General features: G+C 39.0%; 1 protein-coding gene across 2 annotated transcripts; it reads left to right on the forward strand.

The window, feature by feature from the left end:
• The first annotated feature begins 1,882 nt into the window (after window positions 1-1,882).
• On the forward strand, window positions 1,883-25,816 carry BRMS1L (BRMS1 like transcriptional repressor). Of its 2 annotated transcripts, none has more exons than XM_074148905.1 (10): window positions 1,883-2,080; window positions 9,267-9,357; window positions 12,088-12,215; window positions 14,907-14,986; window positions 17,574-17,670; window positions 18,078-18,161; window positions 20,121-20,185; window positions 21,603-21,642; window positions 22,432-22,558; window positions 24,255-25,816. In XM_074148905.1, the coding sequence occupies exons 1-10, from the start codon at window positions 1,945-1,947 to the stop codon at window positions 24,376-24,378; spliced, it is 972 nt and encodes a 323-aa protein (XP_074005006.1). In that variant the 5' UTR covers window positions 1,883-1,944; the 3' UTR covers window positions 24,379-25,816. The 2 variants fall into 2 exon arrangements, with proteins under 2 accessions (XP_074005006.1, XP_074005007.1); XM_074148906.1 differs by having other exon boundaries at window positions 24,504-24,651.
• The last annotated feature ends 1,300 nt before the right edge of the window (window positions 25,817-27,116 follow it).

The following is a 27,116-nucleotide window of genomic DNA, read 5'->3' on the forward strand; positions in this document are numbered from 1 at the left end:
TATCAGACACCCCTACTAACCCTTTCGCTGGGTTACCTGGAAGGAGTACTTGCTTACAACGCAGTTCCTTGGTAACGGTCTCTGGAAATTTTCAAAACTCTACGAACCAGCGCTCGGGCAGATGCTGGGGTCCCGCGAGTGGTTTCTAGACAGGGAAAACCCGAGGACAAGGTCAGTCGCTATTGCTCTATTCAACAACCAGAGCCTTTATAACCACCCTAGCACCGCTGCCCCGGGCCGGTTCTCCGCGGTGCTCCCGCCGCCCCCGGGGTCGGAGGCAGCCCAGGCAATCCCGCGCCCGCCCGCCAGCGCGGAGCATGCGCGGCCGCCTCCGCCGGCAGCCCGCCGCCGCCTTCCTCTTCCCCCGGCACCGCCTCGCCTTTCGGAAGGTTGCGGTCCTTTCAGAAATCATAGAGGTGTCTCCTGCCCTATACTTAAAATGATAAAAATGGCGCTGGGTGCGGGGAAAGCATCGCTGGGTTCGGCTGGGTCCTCAGAGGCAAGGCCAGAGGCAGCAGAAACAGAAGGGATGGAGCTTGCACAGCGAAGGACGGAGGTGGTTAATTTTGTAATATTTCTCTCTTTGTGAAGAGGTGGCACACCTACATACACTCCTCTTGGTGGAGATACAGGGAAATGAGTTGCTTTGGGCATACAGAGATGTGGGAGAAAAGAAGTGACTAATGTTCTTGTGGGCGAGGTGGGCAGCCATTGCCATAGAGGTAGAAGTCCATGGGGAGGCTCAGAAGCTATGAGCTGCCTCACAATATAACCGGCACAACATCCTTCCAGACTGCGGAGGGTGACTAAACCTGGATCTCTCAATATGAAGAACTGCCACTGCTGGGCAAACACAACCGTAACGTCACTGGAGCAGCACATCACGTCACTGGAATGCACAGTGCTTCTCTACTGTGCCTTCACCTGGCCCAGGCTTCAGAAGTGAGCCTGTGCCGCACCAGTGAGCTCACCTTCACCCCAACGATCCTGCCCGCGCTTACCTGCAGGCCACAGACGACTCTTATTTCATGGCTCTTGAGGACTCCTGCCATACTTTCCTCTGCATGCATACGTCCTGAGGTGAAGCTAACCAGTCCCTCGTAGCACGGGGACAACTGAGACAGCTTGCTCCAGTAAACACGTTTGCATTCAGTACCTCTTACACAGCACAATTAAGGGCAACTGACGAATGAACAGTAAAGTACTGATATTCAGAACCAGAAAACCTACCCCAACTCTGCACAAATTGCAGCGTATCCGCTTAGTGCCTTCTCATGTCTGCTCTCAGGGGTTGCTGTCAGCTTTAGGGGACCGAGTTAAGTCTGATTTTATTTAAAGCATATCACGGAATGTGAAACCGGGAAAGAAAGAGGTTCTGGTGGGGAGGTCGCTGCTGACAGGGACCTCTGTCCCCTGGATGCAAAGCTGCCGGGCGGCAGCCTGGGCGCGGGGTTGCCAGGCAGGCGGCACGGCCAGACGTGAGGCCCCCGCGTCCTCCCTCCGCTGCTCCGGCAGGGAACGGCAACGGTCGAACCCCCGGCCCCGCAGGCCCGCTCCCCCTCCCGGGCCACCTGTGGGGAGACGCGGGCAGGTGTCGACGCGCCCCTAATTCTGCCTGGCCGCGACAGAGCCTCTCAAGTGACAAGCGGTCCCGTGAGTGCCCCGGGGACAGGGAAGGGAGCACAGGAAGCCCCCGGCCCCCCACAGGCCGGCCGCGGAACGACGCCGCCCTCTTCCCGCGCTCCGCCCCGCTCCCGGCGGACGACAATTCCCAGAATACTCCGCGCGCGGGGGCTATCCGAGCCTGTTGGCGGGGCTCGGCCAATGGGAGGGCGCGGAGGGAGCCGGGCGGGGTAGGTTGCAGAGGCAGGGAGGGGAGGGGCGGGGCGGAGGGGCCGGCGGCGGCGGGAAGGACTGTCCCGGGGCTCGGCGGCGGCGGGGACGATGCCGGTCCATTCCCGGGAGAAGAAGGAGAACAACCACGATGAGATGGAGGTGGACTACGGGGAGAACGAGGGCAGCAGCTCGGAGGAGGAGGAGACCGAGAGCTCGTCCGTGTCCGAGGAGGGGGACAGCTCAGGTACCGGCGGCCGCCCGCGGGGCAGCGCCTTTGAGGGGGCGCCGCGGCCGTTCCCTCAGTGCCCGGCGCGCTGCCCCGGGGGAGAGACCGGTCCCGCCCTCTTCCCCCCGGCTCCCGTGGCTGCCGGTGCCACCCCCCCCCGCTGTGACCCCGCCCCCCCCGCCGCTCCGGCCCGGCCCAGCCCCTGCGTCGGCCCCGCGGCTCCTCGTCGGGCCGGCCGCCCGGCCCGGGGGGTGGTGGGCCGCATGGGGACGGGCGGCCCCGCTTCGGTCCGAGCCGCTGACACCCGGGCTCGGCGGGCCGGGCCGCTCCGAGTGGGTGCTGTGGGTTGTGCCCTGCTGGGCTTGAGTGCATGGGCCGTAGCAGGGTGCTCGCTAGGGTCTACACTGAAAGGCTGGCACACATACATACAAAGATACGTGTGCATTGGTATATGCATATGTATTTCCTCGTATGCAAAATTGTGAATTTCAGTTAGATGTTTTGAGGCCTGTCTTTGAGGGGTCATTGGCAGCCCTGTTGGTATCATTGGCCTTTTTGTGAAGCATTTCAACCTCTGCTCTGCTGAAGGTCCCTTTCTTTTTCCATAGCTTCCTATGGACTGCAGATTTTAAATTATATTAGTAGGTGAAAACCAGCTTTAAAAGGGTTACTTTTTCAATGCTCAGTTTCTGCTGTGTCAGAAGAAGGTTATTATCTGTTCAAACTTCCCCTGTAAGTACAACGGGTAAGTTATAACATGGTCACTTACTGGGAAATGTACTGGTCATCAGATGCATAACAGTGGTGCTTTAGAATCCCCAGGGCTCCATAAGTAAGTAAGCTCTACAAGCAGGATCTTTGTCACTAGAAGGGCTAGCTGAAAAACAGTAGCTTGTTCAGTGCTAGCTGTGGTCCTAATTTGTGTTTCTGGCAGCTTAAGTGATTTAGAGTGGTCTGCTGGGATTCTGTCCCATGCCTGTACCAGCACATTGACTTGTGGCATAAGTGCTGGGCTTGGCATAGTGGAAGGAATGGGACACTATGAGCTAGACAAATTAAGCAGCTGTGAAATTATATTTTTATATACGTTGGTTTATGATTGATGTATTTGTGTGTATAAGTCCTCAATGTACAGTTAATTCTTCATTGTGTTTTTAAAAGATCTGGGAGATCTTGAATGTTAAATCCTGTGGCTTTTATATTCACACTGACTGATGCAGTTCAGGGAAGGCCCTGCTATGGTGGCTCCATGTGGAGCTTGCTCTAGTCTGGGCTGTGCACAGTGCTGGAGCCCCACAGGTCTGGCATGGACATAGCCAAGCTGACTTTGCAGAAGTATAGTGTAGACTTTACTAGTGCTGGGAAAGTGCGGCTGCCGTACTGGGAGAGAGTATAGTTACTCCCTTAGACCTTGATCTGAGTTAATGCTCGCTCTGTACCAGAGTTGATCCCCCAGTAGAGGCCTTCGTTAATCCACAAATCCAGGTAATCTGCCCATGGTTTATACAGAACTTCCTGTGGTTTGGGGTTGGTTTTTTTTCTGCTTTTCCCTCTTCTTCTCCCCCATACCTTCGAGCTGGCAAGGATTGCTGATTGAACCCCTTTTTACAAGTTAGGCTGCTGGTCCATGGCTGTCCACCTGGATCAAATTGCTGGCTGCCACTGTCCTGCCTCTCATCCTTATCCACCCTTCCTGGGTGCACGGTGTGCTTTCCAGTCCCCTTTCTTGCACTGCCTTCAATGCTTCTTGGGCCTTTGTATGCTAAGGTGTCAGAAAAATAACCCATTAAAAAGTTAGCAGTGAAAACATCTCAGTGAAGAGTCTGATATGTAATGGGAGGTGCCAGGGACTATGTGCACCAGTGGTTAGACTGCAGCTCAGTAGCAACAGAAGTCATAAATCGCAACTCTGTGAGAATATGTAAATACCTCCAACTTAAATCAGTTAACTGGGCACCTATACGTTTTTGTGAATTTGGGACTAATGATTTGCACAGTTTTAGACAAGAAGTCTCCTAGAGCAGGGAGTTCTTTAGTTCTTAGGCTGTTCCCTCATCTGAGAGAAGATCTTGTACCTCTTGTCTAATGCAATGCTACACAGGACATTTCTTCAATCAGTGAGCTGTGGACCACATCCTTGAAAGAGTCAGCAAAGTTATTACAAACATAGTGATTTTATTTGTATCTGTATTGGCAACTGATTTGGCAAAATACAAATAGAGAATAAGTAGTTCCGAGTACATAGTGCTGAGGCCCCCACATCTCCAAAGTAGTTAGGATTTATTTCCAATTATGTAGCCTGAACTGAATATGTTTGTTTGGAAGCTGCCTGAAGGACAAGTCATTGTTTCAAATCCTTGTGTTGCCCATAGATGGAGACACATAGTGGAACACATTTGACAAGTACCTGAAATGAAGCTTTGGGTTTAACTTGATAGGAAAAGAACTCAGTTTGTGTTCACCAAAACTGCTGCAAACTGACCCTGTGCCTGATAAGTTGGACCAGTCATGAGACTGGCTTCAAAGCTGTGCTGTACTGAAACTTCAGTGTGTGCACAGCTTTTATAAACAGTTGGGCTGCTGTAGGTGGAGAGTTTATTGATAAAATTACAGATCTGTTACAGAGGAAGGCTGATTAGTCTTTCCTTACCCCCATTCCCTCATAGTGATTCTGCTGGAAAACAAGGCCAGAAAAATGTGCTTAAACTGTCTTGGGTTATTCTGATGAAACCTAAACTAGGCATCATCTGTGTCTACTGGTGGTTGTGCTGGAAAAAAGGTGAACTTGAGCGAGGGTACTAGGGCAAGCAGCTGGAGGTAATCATATCTTTAAGTTGGAGGAGCGTATCTGATTATGTCCTTGTTTCCACAGCAGCCTTCTCTGTTCCTTTCAGATGTGACTTATGAAAGCATGTTTCAATTCTTTTATTATCAGAATTGTACCTGGACTAAAAAGGGAATACTGTATTTTGGATAATAAATTCATGGAGATGGCTTTTCAAGAAGTTCATATGAAGTTTGTTACATCTTGCAGGGCAAAACAGTGTAAAGAAGGAATATACAGGCTTCTTCGGCAGTAGGTGGGCGAGACACAGGGGTTGTGAAGGACTCCTTGATGAGGTCCAGGAGCAGCACTGCAAAAATAACCAGTACTTAACTTAGCCCATCTTAGCCTACCAGTTTGTATTGTAGCTAGATGCCGTCTGGGAATGCCCTTTCTTCATCTCTTATTCTAGCGAATCTGTATATCTAAAAAAAAAGACATTTTCTGTGTGAAAAAGGGAGTTTGGTATAACAGATGTAGAGTTAACTCTTTCTCTCCTCCAACTCACTGGCTGTGGTGAAGAGATAATTGTCTCTGTTGGTTCCAGCTTTGGAGTTTGCTCTTTTTCAAAACTTGCCTTTGCTCCTGTTTCTAGTTGTGTTAGTTGATATTTTTAAAGAAAACTTTAAAGTTTATGTCTTCTCAGAGACGCTTTTGTTGATCTTTATTGAAGGCAAATAATTCTGTTGTCTTGCCCTTCTCTTGATTTCTTCTGGGATTAGGGGGGAGGAAGGAGGAATTGTGTTTTAAGTGAATGTAGTAATCTGTGAATGTTTCTTTAAAACAATACAAGAAGCTCTCCTGATAATTTCAATTGCATTCCACAGAGAAATGCTTTTAAGGGAGCACTTAAAAAGCAATGATTAAAGGAAATTACATGCTTATCTCAGTGTCTTGACAAATATGAATGTACTCCATGGAAGCGTATTGCTCCTACAGACATAAGATGATAAGCACCTCAAGAAATAAGTCTTAATTAAAATTAGTAATAATAAGAAAAAAAAATTTTGAAGGAAAGGTTTTTTGGTTAAATTTGTCATTTACTTTATTTGCATTCAGCCTTTTTTATATATATTTTTTTTTTTTTTTTAGCAGTAGATATCTGAGAATACAGAAAGTGCAGTTAGAGGAAGCATAACTTGCCCTTGAGAGCTGTCACTGTTTCTATCCCATTCCTTTTAATGATATGTGTTTAGTGTAGGGTTTTGTGTTGACCAGGATATAGAATAGCATATTAGGGATGACTAAAAAACCCACAAGTTATGCTTACCAACCCAGATGAGAATTTGGCCATTTTTTAGAGCCCTTAATATAGGCCACAGCTTATTAAAAAAAGCTATTTTAGGCACTATTACATTTTAAGTACTATGAGGTTTTTTGTCTTTAAACCAGGCTGCCCTAGTTACTCATTTGAACAGCTTGAATATAGTAGGAAAAGAATGACTATAATTTTGAAAGTGTTTAAAAATATCCTAAATACTTTGTGCAGTATGAAACTTCATGGGAAATCTGAAGTGTTGAGAAAGGATAGGCCCATTACCAAACATTTTAATATGAAATGAGGAATCTTCTGTCTCCAGTGATGTAAATTTTCAACTGGAAAGCCATGAGATTTGATCCTAAAACCTCTTACTCTTTCAGTACTGCATATTCCCCAATCTGTATGTTGTTTAAGGTCGTGGGGAAGAAGTTCTGTAACTGGGGAATTATAGATATTTCAGGACTCTGAAAAACTTCATCATTTTATGAATCTTACTGGAGGTAGAATAAAGGTAAAACAATTGAAGAGCAACTTCACATGTGAATTGCCATTCAGTATGAATGATAGGTAGGTTGTAGACTTGCCAGAAAGTTGAAGACTCGAGCATGTACGTAGGGGAGGGGAAACTGGAGAGAGCTATGCATTATTTCAATATCTACAAGAGTCAGCTGTGCCCTCAGATACCAATGCATTATAGTTTCTTTGCAATGCAAGTTTAAAGTATAAGATGCAGTCACCTTTCCCTCCAAGAGTGGGTCTTGGAGGGAAAGCCTCAGCCAGGGTTACAGTTCTAGTCTGCTTTCATTGATTTATAGTCCCTAAACATAAACAATAAAATCCAGGTTAATTTAAGGAAAGACTTCTGAGGGATTACCATACTAAAACATACTTAGAACCAAAATCATAGCTGAACACATCTGAAACACACATTTGAGTTTGAGAGTAAAGTGGAAGAACTGTTGGTATCACAGTGCTTGTTCCTATCTGGCTTCACGCGGAGATGCCTTCAGGTTTGAAAGCTTTACTTTTATACCATATAAATGCTTTGAGTAACATGACTGCCACATTCCTTAAATCTGGCCAAGCTGAAAGTTGCCCAATCAATTTTGGCTTGAGTATTACATTGGACAGCCAAATAAAACTTTGCTCTTTAATCTAAAATTCAGCCTTATTCTGGGATTCAGATCTGCCTTACTTTTGAGAACAATATTTTAAAATAAAATAGTGTCTCTTAACAGCCTGATACTTTCTTCCACCACCCTCCCCAGCATGCTAAGCATTCAGTGTATTTTTTTTTAAGTTCTGTTTTTAGATTTTCTTCCTCTGCTCTAAAATACTCCAGGTTATATCACGTTTTAAAACTTTGTATGCGCTGTCTTTTTTGCTTGTACTAACTATAATGTGACAAACTGTAGTAGGTCTTTGATTTGGATGCATGGGTACCATTGTAATACAGATTAATACTGCTCCACTGCCTGCTAGTTTTCACATCCAGGCAGAGAGGGCTAGTGTGGCTTTTAGTCTTAAAAGTTTGTGATGATTTGAGGAAGAAGCCATGTGCAGAAAACTTCAGACACTGCGAGGTCGCAGTGGAAGATCTGAGTTAATCAGATACTCTGATGTAGCTGTGCTGGCCCTGAAGCTACTTCTTTTACCTCATCACCTTTGCAAATTGCCATACTCTTTTGCAAAACAGTAAGGATGAAGTCTAGCGTGCTGCTTTCTGTAGCTGGTGTAGGAGACAGCATAGAGCAGTAAAACGTCTCTGTTGGAAAATGCGAGTGAGGAAGAAGCAAAAGGCTTAGAGTTCTTTATGGTCTGGAAGAGTGAGCCCAGGCTGTCACTGCTTGGTTCGAGATCCTACTTTGCCTTTCTGTCAGGAGTTAGGATTTTTCTTGCAGAGTTACTGCTTAGATGGATATGGCCTCCTTAGGACAGCCCCTTCCCTCCAACACCTGGCCTGCTTGTACCAGTTCAGCCCCAGTTCCTGACTGCTTGACCATCCCTTCTTCTGCATGTCATGTACTGCTTGATAATTGGCCAGTGGTACCATAACTGTAGAGAGCTAATTCCTGGAGATACTGCTACTATAAAGCAGTTTCAGGACACCTCTAACTTCTGAATATGGCCTAACCAAGCCTTTTTTTTTTCTTCAGGGAAGGATGAGAGAGTCAAGAATTTTGTAGCTTAATTTTTCTGTTTTCTAGTCTTAAGAAAAGGCAGTGGAGGTAACAACTGATGTTTAGTAACATCAGATGTCTCTATGGCAAGTGACAAAATTTTTGGCCCAAAAGTGGGTATTTGTTATACTTTACAGTTATGTTCACTAGGTAAATTTAGAAAAAATTCAGGAATATAAATTAAAACAAAAACTGTGGAAAGAGTTTAATGTTAATTACTCTTGCTGCATAAAAGCATAGAAAAACAAGTTACTGCAAAATTCTAGACTTTGCAGGTTAAGAAGTGTTTCATTAGAAATCCAGTCATTTTAAATGGTCATTAAGATGAACTACAGATATTTCCACATTAATATTTTAGCTTCAAAGAACTTTCCCAATTGAACAGGTTGAAACCTGTTTTCAAAACCAAGGGTTACTTTTTTTTTATTAATGATTATTAATAACACAAACCCTTGAATTTTATATGACAAATGTGACATTGAACTGTGCTTGCTTTCCGGGGACTTCTTTTGCTCATACTAACTCAGGATACTTGAATTTTCAGTGGTGGCTAATAACTCTTCACACTTAGTGGTGCCTTTCCTCTGGTGTGGTGTACTATGTTTAGTTTTTCTGTTTCACAAATTCTTAGATACACTTTGTATTATCAGTCATGAAATTTAACCTCTTGAAATCTTACAGAGATGTTGTTTCCGGTTTTGAGGAAGAGAAATTGCTGTAATGAGGTTTCTTGTAGAATTAGATTGAAGTTTCTTACTTTGTAGTTTATATGTCAAGTGATTCCTCATAATCTGCTATAAGATTATAATAATATAATAGATAATCTATTCATGCCTAAAATTCGATTTTGCTTCAAATTCACTAGAAAGAAAATACCCAGTTTATTTTGTTTTAGTTTGAACAGTGCTATGTATATTACTTTTTTTTTTTTATTCATAGAAATGGATGATGAGGACTGTGAAAGAAGAAGAATGGAGTGTTTAGATGAAATGTCTAATCTTGAAAAGCAATTTACAGACCTTAAAGATCAGTAAGTATTTTAATGTTTTAAGTGCCTCATTTGAGGATCCATTCCATGAGAATATTGTGTGCAGTTGGTGTTTCTGGTCTTTCGTATATATGGATGCTACTTTTGGAGAAGAATAAGGGTAGGGAGTTCTGAAATTATTTGCAGGAAGTTGCTGCAGAATACTTATATGTATTTATTTATTTATTTTCTGTTTTGCTGTAAGAATGAAGTTTGAAGTGTTGTTGCTGTGAAGGGCTGGTGTGGGTCAATTGCATCAAAATCCTCAGCAGAACCAAGGAATTGTGATTTTAGGAAAATTTGTGATTCTCTATATTTATTTATTTATTTATTTACTCAAGATCTTTCTCATCTGTTTATCTATGTGGGATAGACCCAAGCACTGTCTTTGCTAAGTAAGAAATAAGGAGTTTCCTGCAGGGTATCACAGCATTTTTTACAGCTGGTACCAATTAAAGTTCCTTTTGGTTACTGCAAACCAGATACCAATACTAAAAAAAATGAAAATACTGTTAGCTCTTTCTGTAGTTTGTCATAATATCTACATCAATAGTAAAGACCTAGTAAGTAGTAGAGACCAAATTAGTAGCCACAATTATTCAAAAGTGAATCCCATTTGTATTAGAGCCAGTTTTTTGTAGGTTTTTTAAGTTGACTTTTTTCACTTGTGCCCAGACAAGGTAGGTGCATCTGTTCCAATTTAAATTGGTGGTAATTTGGCAACTAACTTAATTAAGTACCTGTCAAATAAAGCTTTGAGGAGACCTTGTCTATTCTTGGGCATATATTTTAATATGCTACAGAATGGAGACATAGAACTTGCTTTGCCTAACAGGATACTGTGAGGTCTGTCTAACAGGGTCTGTAAAGAATTGCTCAACAAGCAATTTCTTGCTGCAGTGTCTAGAGAGGACTGTCTTGTCTTTGGGCTGAGCATGGAGCGACTTGGGAAGTGGAGCCAACGGATGAGTATTGGAGCCAGTTGGTACTCACTGGCTTGGCATTTAGAAAGCTGCCAGCTTTTGAATTCAGTCCTACTCTTCCATCTGTTGGATAGCTTGGATGACTGAAAACAGTTTGTGGAAACAAACCTTTAAGGAGGGTGGTCTTGAGAGGAAGGAAGCAAGGGACTCGGGGACTGTGAATGGTATTTGGGAGGTGGTAAGGCTGTGGTATATGAGGAGGATGGCATTGTGTAGACGCTGGTTAGCTGAGAGATTGGTGTTCATAGCGACTGGAACATATGTGTAGACAGATATAACAAAGATATATTTATCTGTGTAAACAGAACATCTGATGTGTTCTTAACACATACAACAGAATTTCTACGTTTGCCTTAATTCTATAGCTTTTGATTGTGAGGTGCAAGGTAAAAAATGAGAACGGGAAATGCTGGTTATATTGATGATTCATAGTGTTAGAAGGGACCATAAAGGTTAGAAGGTTAGAGGTGGAAGCGACCTTAAAGATCATCTAAGTCCAACTCCCCTGCCGTGGGCAGGGGCACCTCCTGCTAGACCAGGTTGCTCAAAGCACATCCAGCCTGGCCTTGAACACCTCCAGGAATGGGGCATCCACAACTTCCCTGGGCAACCTGTTCCAGTGCCTCACCACCCTCACAGTAAAGAATTTCTTCCTAATATCTAATCTAAATCTGCCCTCTTTCAGTTTAAAACCATTACCCCTCATCCTGTCGCTACACTCCCTGATAAAGAGTCCCTCCCCATCTCTCCTGTCGGCTCCCTTCAGATATTGGAAGGCTGCTATGAGGTCTCCCCGGAGCCTTTTCTTCTCCAGGCTGAACAACTCCAACTCTCTCAGCCTGTCCTCACAGCAGGAGTGCTCCAGCCCTCTGATCATCTCTGTGGCCTCTTCTGGACCTGCTCCAGCAGGTCCATGTCCTTCTTGTGTTGAGAGCAATAGTTCTACCATTGAACACTATATTTAAGCTATCAGTCACAAAGAGTAGAACATTATTGTGATTGAAAGACTTGTAATTGCTATTACATTAAATTCTTCAAAATGCAAGCAGATTTCTTCATTGTCTGCCAGTAAATGTCAGCCTTTATAGAAAGAATGAATTTTAGGTAAAATAAAAATATTTTAAAACCACTTCCTTTTGGCAGAAATGGAAGACGTCAGTTTCAAATTATCCTGTGATATTTGTGGTAGTATGCAGTATGTAGGTTTTCACAGGAGATGAAGCGAGGGTTGCTTCAATAGGAGCCTGCCTCTCTTTTTCCTTGGTTTATGGTGGGATGGGAGCAAATGTGTGAACATGAAAGCGAATGGGTGTTTCTATCTGCAAAATGTTGTATCTTTTTTCTTTTTTGATGTAAGCTGTATTGTTCTTATGTATGGGCACCTTTTCCTGTCCTCTTCCATGTTGATTCACCTCCTACTCCATCTTAATCCTGTTAACAGCAGTGTGATTTTTTTTTTTTTTTTTAAATTCTTCCTTAGAGAGGGAGATACATTTCATTTTATTTTTACATTTTACATGTCTGATTGTCTGCAGGTGTTTTCCAAAAAAGGCTTAATAGACGTGATGAATACTGTTCAAAAAGAAAATATACATTGGAAATTTCAAGTGGTAACAAATCTTAACTTTGCTTCAGTGAGTGTTCTATAACATTAACAAGGAGATGCAGAATAGTTCTTTTAAAATATTTCTTCTAACTTGTGTTTGCTTTTAAATAAAACTTTTTTTTTTTTAATTTCTATTATTTTAAGACTTTACAAGGAAAGATTAAGCCAAGTGGATGCAAAACTACAAGAGGTCATAGCTGGAAAAGCACCTGAATATTTAGAACCACTGGCAGCTTTACAAGAAAATATGCAAATCCGAACCAAGGTGGCAGGTAGGCATGTAAAATAAGTATTGATGTTTCAACAGTATAAACTTGTTATACATTTTGAGGTCAATCTTCTTTTTTCTTTAGAATTGTTAAAGGAACGTGTTTTTAAGTTAGAAATACTGTGGCATAATTTTAAATGTAAATTATTTTTCAAGTCGAAATGTACAGGTTGCCTACCTTTCTGCACAAGTTGCCTGATAGCATCACACTAAAAATATGACTTATTTTTTATGTTTCATTTAATGGCTGTCTGTCTTTGTGTAGTAAGCACAAAACTACTGAATTCAAAACAGTAATAATTTTTATTAGTCAGCAAATTTGGGATCAAGCCTGCACACTGGTCACTGTTGAAATGAAGAGATATGTAGGTGCTATCTCATGAAGTGCTTGCCAGATCATCTTAGATCACCGTGTTTTTCCTGCTCTTCGAGTCTTATGTCTCTTCGACTCCTCTGCTCCAATCCTTCTGTTCCATCTGGGGAAGGAGGAAAACTCTTGTCCTTAGCAGCTTTTTTCTAAGCTGCATTTTAATTATTAAAACTAATATTTAGAAGGGCTTTTATGCTCATAGAAGAAGCAGGAAAGAACTTTTTTTATCTTCTTCCGGGATACAACCATATAGTCATATGGAGCTGTGGTATTACAGAAAGACAAAGTTCTGTACTTCTCTGTGGTAAGTTCTTTTCATGTTACAGCTCGACTCCTGTAGGAGTAATTCGGCTGTCTAAGGGTTACCTAACACAGGCTGTCAGAAAGCCAAAAGGCAGGGAGTCGTCATCTCTCTGGCCAGAGAAGCTATGTCAGTGTCTTTTCTAAGAAATTCAGCAGAAGCACGGTGCAGGCAAACTGGAAAATGGGAAGCCTGCTTATACTTTGGTAATACTAGTGCTACTCAGTATGTGTTCATTGGTACTTTTGTCTTCAGGCTACAAGGAGAATTTGAAATCTTTTGGTCTATTGCATTTCACTCCCTTCTGGTCCATAATGCTTTTTCTCAGCTGATGATCCAGAATTTCCGCGTTTTAAGATCTTAACCCGAATTTACTTGACTAGTCCTAAGTAGCCCACTTGGGCTTTGCAGAAAGTTCATAGGTGAACTTGCAGAAGTTTTGATATAAAAGCAACCTTAATCTAGACTTTTGATTTTCAGTTTTAAATGTATCTGTCTGTCAGTGCTTCCACGTAGGTGGGTATGGATAGGCAGATTATTAGAGACTCTCCTGATTTGTCTTCAGCAGCATTGGAGATGCATGTTCCAATGTAAAAAGAGCCTGTGGTAAAAACTACAAAGTTTCCTTGAAGCTGAGACTAGAAATCTGGATTGATTTTGTTTTTCCTTTTGTCCTCAACTGAATGAGATGAATAAAGTTATTCCAGAGAAAGCAAGAAGCTGCAGAACAGGCTTATTTTCTCTTACTGTTTGAGAGCCTTGACAGAAGTGGGTAGTAGCAGGACTTGAGCTCCAGCAGGTAACCGCTAAGGACCTACTTCTACATGAGAGAGGGGAGGAAGGGGTGAAAAAAACCCTAAACTGTGTTTAGCTAAACTGTGGTAGAAAAGAAACTGTGTTCCTCTCTCTCGAAGGCGCTGAGCACTGTTCACATGAAATGTGGAACAGCAAGTCAGGAATACAACCGCTTCTTTTAGAAATATTCATACCCATACTGCTCGATTTCAAGCAAATGAGCAGTGATTGTAAATTGGTAGACCTAGATATGCCAGTCAGCCATAAATATTTAAAAAAAAAGAAAAAAAGAAAAAAGCCAGCATAACATACTGATGTAAGAAAAGAACATTTTGAATTCTAGATCAAAAGTGACTTCACATCAGAAAGTTCATTGACATAATAATTGCACTTTGTTTTTCAGAGGAATTGCCTCTTGCACTGTACTCATTTATAGTCTACTGATTCTAAGGGAAGTTGTTCTTCAGTTGCTAGATGGCACCAGCGTGTGTGCAAACTTAACTCCTCAGAATGGTAATCTGGAACAATTTAAGTATTTTGTGTTGAATGCATTGAATATATTAAATCCAGTTCTGTCTATACTTGCCAGATATTACATTTCAGGTACCTTTCAGAATTTTTCAGCTGTCTCTTCAGTAGACACGTTTTCAGAAACATACAAGAAAAGCTTCTAATGCTCAGAAGCAGTATCCTTTGTATTGCAAGGTGGCTATTTCTAAGAATGGAACAGTCTTGTTAATTGATATGATTTACTAAGGTCATGCATATAAAGTAAGCCTTATTCCACATACTAATTTTAAAGGCTTGTTCTTTCATTCGGTTTTCTAGCTCTATAAAACTACCCAAAACATTGTTTAAAACTCTAATTAGAAAATAGGAGAGGCCCGTTAGTACTTCATGGGTTTGAAAACTGAGGATATGCAGGATAATTTGATCAGAAATATGAAATAGACCTATTTTGTAAAGTTAGCATGACTGCTGGTGCAATTTCTTGACTGATAGGGGTAAAAGTTATTAAAATAGCATTTATTTTTCCTCAGATCTTCAGAATTAACGAATTACTTGTTCTTATTTTTACTCTGGAAAGCAGCCAGCTACTGTAAGTGCCTAATATATCTGTATTTTCCAGTATGTACATGTTTTGGGACTTGTGGACAGTCTTAAAAGAGAATTCTGAAATCAGATATTAGCTAAAGAAAGTAATATTGCTGTAATTTGTCTGATTACAGGTATTTATAGAGAACTTTGTCTGGAATCTGTGAAGAACAAGTATGAATGTGAAATTCAAGCCTCTCGACAGCATTGTGAGGTTGTGCCTGCTATTTTACATCAATAGCTAGTCTCATCTAACTTTACTGTGTGTCGTGCTTTCCAAGTTCAGTGCCTGTTTTTATTATTGCTGTTATTTGCTATTTGAATGCAATTGCCTTGAGATATTTAAGCCCATCTAAGAGGTTATTCAAAGCGTATAAAAAATTAGCTTTATATTAGTTTGGCTTTCCATATAAGTATAGCTGAAGCTCCTTATTTTTCATTAACAGGTTCTTATTAATGGACTCCCATGTGATTTTTTTTTTTTTAATCTTTATTATAAGAATATTACCAAGAATAGTAACTAAAATATCTGATGCAATTTTAGCAAAAAGCACCTTACATTTTAACAGCAGCAGCAATAATAACGTCTTTTTAAGATGCCTTGGACAGCTAGTGATAGAGTTACATTTAAAGAACAGTTACAGGAAAAGTATTTTTCTCTCCTCAAACACAAACATTCATGTTTAAACATCTAAATACTGGGTACTGTAGTACAAATACTCAAGTACATGTATGTCCAATGCTGTAACATAACTGTGTAGATCCTGAGGTTTGCATCATAGTACTCCTCAACCCTGCTATTACTTAAACGTGTTTTCTTCCAAGTGGTTCACCATATTCCCAAAGTCTGTGGCTCCTACTGTACCAATAAAGCAAGAATGTGCATTCGTACTTTTAAAAAAAATTTCCTTTTTCTTGATACCTTGGGAAAGAGCAAGCTATAATGAAGAACTACTCATTGCTGACTGTCTTCTCTCCTGTGAATACTCCTGAGGTTGGACAGAATCCTGTAAGATTTGTAGGTTTTTTCTTCCATGACTGAATGATTTGCTTTGGCTATATATTATTCCTCTTTAGGGTGATCCTTGTCCCTTTTTTTGCTACTGTGTTTCTACTGTGAAACTTCAGAATTCAAATACTCACCATCCAATAAGAGTCTCTTGGGGGGAAAAGCTCTTTAAGGTCAGCAGAGCTGCTTGTAGAATCATTATTCCACTGGAAAATAACCATTCAGCAAGAATGCCTCTGATGCCTTTAACACTTTTTTACACCTTATTTGTCACCAAGTGCTTGAAGCAAAACAGATGTCAAAAGACCAACACTATTTCATTTTAAAATGGAATTTTTAAATGGTCTTGGAAGAGATAATAGTCTTTTGGCTTTTCAGATATATATATATGAGGCTTCCACCTTCGCCATTCCGCTGGGAAATTTTTTTTTACAACGAGAGATTGAAAAAATAAACGAAAGGAGGTCTTTGGAACTTAAATACTCTGTAACTTGAAGGGAGTGGTAAACATGACAGTCATTTAGTAGAACAGGGTTCTTTGTTTTCACATATTCCTGAACAGTTTTGCTTCCCTCCAGCCCACTAGCTTGAAGGGTAGGTTTCTGTTAGTTTGCTGCGCTGTGGGCAGGAGCAGTTGATGGGCAGATGTCTGGTGGCTTGGCTCTTGGGACTGCAGCTTCTGGCAGAGACGTGGCAGCAACTAGCTAGACGCTCTGACTTGTACTGCAAGAGTCAGCTGTGTTTCCTACTCACATTTTAGGAAATGTGCAAGCTTATAAAAGAAGAGTAAATTTATTTCCTTGATGTTTGGAACTCAGCTTAATTCCAAGTTACTGGTTTAGAGAGGTTAGTGTTATTCAGTGCTGCCTTTAAAAGGGTGAGTGATCTATGTAGATACGCTGTGTAATTTTGGTGTCAGTCCTATGTGGTAGACTGTAATTGAGAGCAGTTTACTACAAAGTTGATTTTCTTGTTTTGAAACACTTAGAGATGGAAGAGAGCGTAGACTGTACAAAATGCTGCAAGAAGTTCACATCACAGTGTGTTTTTGTTTGCTGTTGTATATAAAAAGTGCTAATGATACAACTAACATTGAAGTCATTAGGTAAATCTATTTGAATCAAAAATTGCCTTTTAAAAGGACAAACTAGCTAACTTTTCTAAAGAACTGTTTTTAAAGTGTTTCTCACAGCTCTAAGGTAGACAATTTTGCTTTTACAGTTTATCTAGATTATTTCACGTGCTCAATACTTGCTTTTGTGGGAAAGCATTTTTCAGATCTATGAAAATAGACAATTATAAATGTTGTGGTAATAGAGGATAATTCTCTATAAATGGCTGCAGGTTTATTAATATTGGAGGCAGCTTAATAAAAAGCTTTCCATGAAAACATTATATTTTCTGATCTGTAATGAAAGATGGCATAGAGTTCACTACTTTACAGTTATTCATTGTGAATAAATCTTTGCTATACAAAAGAAAAATACTGTATTTGTGTCAAAATACAAGTCTTATTTGGGACATCTAGCTGCATGGTTTTATATACTTAGTTATTCTCGGTACTGATATTTGATAACTATGTTTATGCCAAGTGAGTGTGCTGTCTTTAAGGAGCTACGATCTCATGCTAAGAAAGTAGATAGAGAGAAATGTCAAATGCTTTATGGCTTATGAAAAATTTTTACCTAAAGCTACTCTTACCTTCCTCCTGCTGAGGCTTTAAATTGTTGTCATATATATTTAGATGATACAACTTAGTCATGTAAAAATGTGTCATTTCTTGCTTTTTTAGAGTGAAAAGCTTCTGTTGTACGATACTGTACAAAGTGAACTAGAGGAGAAGATTAGAAGACTTGAAGAAGACAGGCATAGCATTGACATTACCTCAGGTGGATGGAAATGCAAAGTTGGGGGGTGGGTGGGTGTTGGTTTTTTTGGTTGGTTGGTGGTTTTTTTTTTTTTCATCTGGTAGCTACTGATTAGTTGACTGTACACATAGTATGTCTGGTGAGTTTGAGGTTATCTAGTAGAATGCTATTCAGCTGTAGACTTTGGGAGAGGGGGTTGAATTTTATCTTAAAACAAACTTTGGTCTAGTAATTGTCAGCATTCCTTGTTTGTTTTGAGGGTATTAATGTATGACTATATAATCATGTAAAGCCTTTATTCTGTTTGGAAACAGCATCTCATCAGAAGAATTGTTATTTTCCATTCTTGGACAACATTTTCTGCTGTAAAAAGAGCTAGGCATGTAAAGGTTTCTAATTCATAGCATGTTCTTCTTATGTCTCTTCAGAATTATGGAATGATGAGCTACAGTCCAGGAAGAAAAGGAAGGATCCATTTAGTCCAGATAAGAAGAAACCTGTCGTTGTATCAGATATCCTTTTACTGAAATCACTGTTCTTTCTAGTAGTGCTCACTGTTTTATGACTAGTCTTATTACATACGTCATTGCTAACAAGTTGAATGCATTCTCAAAATTTATTTTTGTATGGCAGATGTTATTCTAATTCAGGTTAGAGAAACCACGTTGACAGATACTATTATGAAAATTGAAATTAAGATTCTTTTATCTAACTACTAGCTTCATATAGAGAATATTTCTAAAAATTGATTTTTTTAACTCTTCAGAAAAAGAGCCACAGGAAAAAGTTAGGCATTATATTTGCAAAGTATTACTTGACTTGTGTAACTTCTCCTGTATAACTTCGCTTCTCATATTGGGACATCTTTACCTCAATTTATTATTTCTTAAAAAATTCCATGGACTTTAGAACCCTCTTTGATTAAAAGTTTCAAATCCCAGCAATTGAGATTGTGGGTTTGGGGTTCCTGTAGAGTGAGTCTGGTATTTGAGAATTTTGCATTGATGACTTCTTCATAGCTGTTGACAAGCATGTAGTGCAGTTGAAACTTCTTAAGGTACAACACCTAAGAGAGAGTATCATCTTTCTCCAGAGAAAGCAGATGCCTTTGCAAACCAAGCGTTCTCTCTACCCGTACCCCCAGCCTAACATTGTTTTGGAAAAAAAAAAACCAACCAAAACTGTCATCATTGGGACACCCTCCTTCAGGGTGGTTGATTTACTTGAACACATCCCAAATGCATGATTTGTCATAATAACAGCTGTTCTTCCATTAGGATGTGTCATAATTTCAGTTTAGTAGAAATGGTTTTTAACTGATGCTTAAAAGCCAAGTGGTATTAATCAATGCAGGTACATGTGGTTTCATGAGTTTCTTAACTCCTGTTAGCAATTTCAGTGCCAGATTGTGTGCAAGTGTATTTTCTTTAGCTATTAGTCATCCTTGTCTTCGGGATATCCATATAAATAGAATCAGATTCTGTGAATTACAAGCTACTTTGCCATTTTAGAATACGTTCCAAACAGAAGATATTAACATATTATTAGATCTAAAACCCTAGCAGTTTCAGGCAATTCATAAGGCTGAAAATCCTTTCAGTTGTGAAGTAAATTAATTTGCTCCTTCTGCTTATGATTTCAGAACAGTTGTGAACTTGTCAGTTTTTACCTAAAAATTCTACATGACACTTGATTTGTAATTCTTTGCTATTTAGAGGAAAGCAAGTTTGAAAATGGCTAAAGATTCTTGAAATTCCAAATGGAATTTAAGTTAAAGCTCTCATGCCCATTTTAGGAGATTTTGTTTTTAAACATTCATAGTGCCTTTTTCTAAACTTGTTTTTCAGACATGAAATAGGGAGAAACAAAGTAAAAACTGAAGGCTGTTGTAATGGAATAGCTTTGCTATATGGAGTTTTGTTTTGAATTTCATGTATTGTTCTAATACACAATTTTTACTTTTCAGTTGATAGTTCAAGGAATGGGCTTTGCCTTTCTACTTCCTGTTTTTGGTTATTTGATATTCGGAGATGTGGTGCTGTCTACACTTTTCTCTCAAAGGAAGACAGTGCGGAATACTGAAAAAATAATAATGATTTTATTAAAGCTGATACTGGTGTAGATGCTGATTTGGAGTGGTATATTGAAATTACAGTGAATTTTAATTGTAATTTGTAGTATTGCAAATAGAATGATTTTTGGAACTGTTAGGATGGAATGGTTGTATTGCAATTGTTTATCTTATCGTCATGTTGAGCTCCAGTAGTCTGAATATCTACATACTATTACTTATCTCTTCTAATAATTTTTAAAGCGTACTTCTAGGTTGCATAATTCAGATGCATTTATTTTTGCTGAGCTTTCACTTCATGTAGGTATTCTTTGTGTGAAAGATTGGTATTAATATCTCTCTAAAAAGATTAAAGAATTTTATAACTGCTACTTAAAGGAGTTTTCCCTAACTTTTCCACGCCCCTATATAGTTTATATGTTACAAGACCTTGATATACTTGAAGACTGGACAACAATAAGGAAGGTAAGATGAGAGGATGAATGCCAGTGGCTGTGGGTTTTGTTTGGGTTCTTGTCTAGTCCTTTTGCCTCTTAAAAGTATATAAATGTGTTTTTTTATGTGGTCAAAAGTCTAAGTAGATTTTTATTTCTTCAGTAGTCAGCTAATCATTGCAGTTCAAGCTATGTTATTGCTACTTTTTCTGATTCTACACGAGTTATGCAGAGGAATCCAATAAAGTGGTGGAAGAGGTTATCTCTAAAGTGGGTAGTCCATAGTTTTCCATGATAAAGTGAGCCTAAAGCCTGTGTCAAGAGGATCTGCTTTCTCATAGTCGAGCATAATTGGGTAGAAACTATGACAGGATTCTTTGATAGGGTTTTGTTTTAAAATAAGGTTTTTAAAAATATATATATCCCATGGTATGTTTTCACATAGTAAATAGTTTATTTTATGAAGATTTCTATACTTTAACATCTCCTTATACTTTTTTTTTAATAAAGTGAAACACTGTTTTTCCCAGATTATATGAGAATCAGGGTTTGCAGGAAGATGACCTGCTGATCTATTGATGATCCTGCTTATCTTTTTGACCAGCTGATCTATTTGAAAAAATAAATCCATCAGAATTAATTAAGTGCAGAATTCCCTTATCAGATCTTATCATACTGTTAAAGTAACTTGCTGTAATGAAATGCTGTCCTTGCCTTCCACCTGCAGTCAGAAAACTTCCCCTAGTACCTTAGTGCTTCCCAGCTTATTGGATACCAAATTACTTATGCGAATTCAAAAACTTGGTGGGAAATGGCTTTGAGTCAGTTTCCATCCTTTATACTTGCACTTATTTCCTAAACAAGAAGTAAAATGTGATGCCTCTGGAAAACTTGTCTGACTTTTCTCTTCCTGTTGCATCAGAGGAACAGCACAAAATAGCTTTCCCTCAGTTTCTTTCCTTTAGTGTAACATGATTTTAAACAATAGCAACAAACCCAGAATCTACTGGGGATTTTGTCTTTTCTGGAAATAATTTTAAAAATCAAAAAGCAACCAACCAACCCCAAAAAACTCTTAGAGCTTTTTTTTTAACCCTACTTTAATATGCTGTGCTCTCACGAGAGAAAACTTGTATGCTTATGAGTATAATGTATAAATCAAAAGAGTAAGTTGTTCATATAGCAGTTTTTTTAATTTAGAAAACCTCCTGATTTATTAGAAATCAAAACTTTCTAAAGAAGGTAATTTTTTTTCACCCTCAAAATGATGTTTTATTTAGTTACCGAGTCACTGTTGAGCACACTTTTATTTCAGATCTGTTCTGATTGTGAAAAGCAAGTATCCTGAGCTACACTGCACAATTAAAACTGCCAGTTAAGAAAAAAAGACAAAAAAAAAAAAAAAGACTGTGCCTGCTGACTAACTTCATTTTCGTTTGTGTTTCAAGGCAATGGCTACACTGGGGCCACACAGAGTAAAGCCAGAACGTAAGTAAACATTGTCTGGTTTCACAAGACAGAACTTGCTGTGTGCAGCGATGCGAGCTCCATCTAGGCAGATGGCATTTATTTTAGCCCTGGTACACTGGTTGAGGATGGGGTGAGGTAGCTGGAAGATGAAGCTTTTGTCTTTCCCCTCTCTCAAGTGCTGATACTTGTAGCTTGATTGCTGATAATTGTGTTGAGATCTGAATTCTAGAAAATGATCAACACAAAAGTAGACTTCTAAAAGTGGGTTACACCGATTAGTATTAACAAGCTATGGCAGTGTTTACACAAGATGAGGCAGGAAACTAAAGTAGAGATATGGGAAAGGAGCCTTAACTGATATTTGGCACTGAGGTGAGAAGCACATTAATGCTAGGCAAAATCAAATACTTGGAGGTGGTAAGAAAGGAGGAAAAAGGAGAGGAGGCAAGCACGTGGTATATTTCTTCAGTGATGTATTACTGCTTGCATGCTGTGGTAATGTGCTGACGAAGAGGTTTCAGGTTCTGCCATTTGAAGGCTTCTCTATATTCCATTGCTCCATTTTTGAAAAATTCATGTCACAGATATGAAGGTGGTGGGGAAGAGAACTTCTGTCTAAAAATTGAAATATAGGTTTTAACTTATCTCACTGGTAATAAGAAGGTATCTTGCTTCCGATTTTCTTGCATTCTTACAGTTATTAAGAGAGACTACTGATAATGGAAAAATAACTTGATGAAAGTGTATTTAAACATCTAACTGACTTCTGCCAAGTCAATATTAAGTTACTTTTATTGATCATTTTAGCACCTGTCAAATTGGAAAAGCATCTACATAGCGCTAGATCTGAAGAAGGAAGACTCTATTATGATGGAGAGTGGTATGGACGTGGACAGACGATATGCATTGATAAGAAAGATGAATGTCCTACAAGGTAAAGATTATTCAGTTTATGCATCTCTGTCCACTCTTGTTAAGCAATGGATAGGATGATGGCATTGAAGCATAAGGCTTGTTTGGAAGTACTGCCACCTCAGTGTACATTAGTTCACCTTGGAAGACAGGGATTATCAAAGAAGGTTGAGCACTGGACTTCTGAGAGAGGTTGGTAAAGGTTGAACTTCACAGAAGGTAATGAGATGTTTGTCAAGCTGGGATCTGACTAACAATTTAAGCTCTTTCTAGTTTCTCAATAGTCTTTGAGTAAGTTTTGTTTAGTATGTTGGGATTTTGTTGCTTTCAGAATTTGGTCTGTTGGCCCACCCAAAAAAAGCTTAATTATGGAAAACCACTTTATACTATTAAAGATAAACTTTCTTTTCAATTGATTAATGCTCTGAAAGAAAAGAGTTTGAAACTTTTTTACGGCTTTTCCTTCTCTTAACAAAGTTTCTACCTGGAAATGGTCTAAATATTACAGTGCGAAATTGGTTGAATGTTATATCTAAATGTTATTTCCTCTGTATGGCTGATATTTGTCAATTCTAAAAGGTGGGTATATTTAAAATAAGTTAGACTTAAATGTATATCTTACCTTTTACTGAACAGGGCAAATCAGTCTAAGAGCACTGTTGATTAAATATGCATAGCTACCTGGGAAAATTAACTTTCACTTCATATAGTAGTAGTTTATTGTGAAACTGTTTCTTTTCTTGCCTGTGTATGAAGGGGAACAGATTTTGGTGATTTTGGTGTTAGTTCAGGGCTGAAATAGGAAAGTATTTTGGCAAAATATATATTCTTTCTGAGATTTAAAAAAATCTGAATTAGTTTTGCAGAACAGAGCCAAAAAGAGATCTTGGTATCCAGTGTCTGACAACAGCCCAAAGCTGATGCTTAACAGGGCGAGCATACAGTGGAACTTTCCCAGCCTTTCAAGGTTTCAGCAACTTGCAAGGCTGATGGGTTTCCTGGAGGGAGTTTTGTCACACTCAGTATGTGATAGATCTTTCTTCCATTAACTGTTTTAATCTCTGGTTTTGAGCCTTTTTCTGTCATCAATTCTACTTGAATTTTTTTTTTCTTTTCTCGGGGTATGAGGGGGAAGTTGTATTCACTGTTTTTATTAAGGTTTACCACAAGGAGCATAAAAGCATCATTCATCTAAGAATGGTTCAGTAAATCGGGCTTTGACTTTATTTGTTATGGTCTTGGTATTGTAACTAGCAGTTGAATACACTTTTTGCTTTAAATTTTGGGCTTCAATCTGTTTAACTTTTTTCCAAATACTTTGTATTCTAAGTAATTTCTGGGTATGTTTTCCAACAATCTGTTTTTTTACCATGGGTAATCTATTGTTGTGTTTTCTATGGGTGAGTTTTCTATGGTGTTCTTTTAAACAATTAAAGTATTTGTACATGTTGAGGGTTTTCTCATAGGAGAAGAAAATAGATAGGTGGCTGAAGAATTAACTACCTTCACTAAAGACACATGCAGTTACCAAAGAATTGTGTTAAAACTGTCCTTACAATGGAGCCAGTATCTTTTGGTTCTAGCACTTACAACTAATGCATATTTTCATTTACTGTATGGAAGCACTGCTGCAGTTTTGAGGTTATTTATTGGCTTATAAGCTTTCTAAATTCTTCTTGTTTTTCTTCCCCTGACCCTTCTTCCCTCATTTTCTGTAGTGCCATAATTACAACAATTAACCATGATGAAGTTTGGTTTAAAAGACCGGATGGAAGCAAGTCCAAGCTGTATATTTCTCAGCTACAGAAAGGAAAATATTCAATAAAGCATAATCACAACTGACCGTTGCTAACCAGATATGAAACAAGTGGTATTGCCATGCTTGATGTGCCATGGGGTGAAAGTTGTATTTAATAGTGTTTTGTATTCCTTATAAATTTACAGCAGTATCTGATGTGTATTTGTAGTGCTGTATGTGAACTTCATATGGATGGCCTTCAGAAACCTGAGGATGTTAAATCCTGTTGACAGACATTTTACCTCCAAATTGGGTCCAGTGCCTAGGATATGAAGTACGCTCTTCAAGTATAATGGCTCAGAACTTCTCATATTTGTAAAAAAAAAAAAAAAAATTGTTTGTTTTTTTTTTCCTATTGGTGACCAGTTGGTGTGATAAAAATGATAACCATAATTACCAGCAACTCATTTAGTTTTCAGTGAACATGTCATGCTTCTCTTGTGGATGTAAATTTAGCCTGTTCAGCTGTTGCTTTTGAATAGATTGTAACATGCATAAGCATTCTTTTATCCAAAGTGGACTGATTTATTAAAATTATTGCCCTCGACAGCTCTGCTAGTACTGACTGTGTTATATTTTGTAAGGTTTACTATATTGCTTGTAATGAGGTAAATCTACATTTTTGGAGGAGCACTTTTCAAGTTTAGGACCCTATTCTGTAGCCAACAAATTATTGGTGATTTTTTTTTTTTCCTTCTTCCACTGATTGCCAGCAAAATTTATAGACTGTATAGACAGTGTTGCTCCAACCTGTGTTATATGTAGCCCACAAAGAACAACTGCGGGGATGGTTATGTAAATACTGTTGCATGCTCTGCTTGTTTGGTCTACAGTTGTATGAAATACTATGAATCTTTTTTTCAAAAGGAAAGTATTTCCCCAGAAATCATATATCTGGGAAAATTTACGCTGACTTTTTCACCAAACACTATTTTCACATATCTGTACCCTACTTCATCTTATTGTACACCGGAATTATTTCATGCAGCTTAGAAAGCTGAATTTCTCTTAACTCTTACTGTTTAAGCCACGGAGAAAAGTCCTGAATCCTTGATGTTACTGTGATGTGCTTGGAACATCTAGAATGATAGATGGGATTGCTGAAGAGTTATTAATGCGTTGGTTATGTGCACTTTAATCTCCATTTATGATGTTTCTTCTTGGAGAAAGAAAGCATCCTTTTGCTTTAAATGATCACAGCAAATAAGTATTTTTATTGTTACGTATAAATGTTTTATTCCTATATTAATTGTCTCTTCTAGTGCAGGGTGGTAACTACTTTCCAAATGCCAAATCGGTTTCTGCTGAGTGATGCTTTTCTACAATTGTATGACATTACTAATCAACTGTACATAAAGTATCAATTGACATGTTGGCTTTTAACAATATGAACTGTATGTATACAGTTGTTTGATAAACTTTTTGTAATAAAATATTCATATTTTTTAACTTAGTATATAAATAAATGATCCGTGGTAGTGGACATCTTTTATGTTGTTTTGCTCTTTGGTTTTCTAGTCTTGTTGGAATTGCTGATACACCAAATCATAGAATCTTAGAATTGTCTAGGTTGGAAGGGACCTTTAAGATCATCTAGTCCAACCATCAACCTAATTATGATAAAAACCATCACTAAATCATGTCACCAAGCACTATGTCAACCCGTCCCTTAAATACTTCCAGGGATGGTGCCTCAACCACTTCCCTGGGCAGCCCATTCCAATGCTTAATAACCCCTTCAGTGTAAAAATTTTTTCTAATGCTAAAGGGAAGTCTATTTCAGTTTTCAGAAGGCCTAAATCTTTTTAGAGACTTTCGACTTACAAACTCAAAATTCAAAAGAAAAAAGTGTATGTATAGATTATGTTTCTTTGTTTTTACAATTTTTTTCTTTAATATTTTATGGTAGTGCTGTTCTGCACTGCTTATAAATCAAATGTAAACACTGTTAAGAACATCTTAGCTATTAATGTGCTTGAACTCATTTGTATTTAGGGTACCCAGCATGCCCTAAACTGTTTCCATAGTTCACCGCTTTCCTCCTTTGTCTCCTATGTTCTGCATGTCTCTAGCTGCAACTGTTATTTCTCAAGCTGTTTCTAATCCAGTCTCCTTGGGTGCAGAACTTTCCTTTGGACTGATGCCTGGTGAGTGTGGCTTCTTTACTCAGAATAAACATCACTCATGTCAACGTGACAGGTAGTAAGGACAGCAGTATGGGTTAGTGATCACACACCTGGGATCCACCTGTTCTGTTACTAGAAGTCCAAGAAACAGAGCTATGGCTTTCGTTTTCACATGTAATCACTTCTGTGTATGTAATTGAAAAGGTATGAGGTTGGTTGCTTTTTATAATTGGTTAATTGTTTCTTGCCTAGACAAATCATATTTGGTACATGCTATATATCTTTTTAATATTTGAACAGTTAATGGCTTGCTCGCTCCATCATAAAACATAAGAGAAGTCTTCAACAGATTTTGGTCCTTTGAAGTACAGAGGTTTTTAGCCTGTTGTCCGTGTGTTTTATCTTTTACACTGCTACAGTAAAGCTTTCCAAGCCTCAATAGCATTGTTTTAACCTACAAGTAGGATTAAGATCTGTAAAGTGCTGAAAGGAAAAAGATGTTGGGGAAATTGTTTATTCCTTGAGCTACAATATGTGAAAAGGGAAGTAAATTAAGAGTAACAGGCACTGAGTGACAAATAACTTTCTGTACATGTATGGAAAAGGCTTCTATATCAATAGTTATGTTTCAGAGAAGATGCAGTTTGTTTTTTGCC

The sequence above is a fragment of the Numenius arquata genome, chromosome 6 (genome assembly GCF_964106895.1).
Source record: "Numenius arquata chromosome 6, bNumArq3.hap1.1, whole genome shotgun sequence".
Classification (NCBI taxonomy): Eukaryota; Metazoa; Chordata; class Aves; order Charadriiformes; family Scolopacidae; genus Numenius; species Numenius arquata.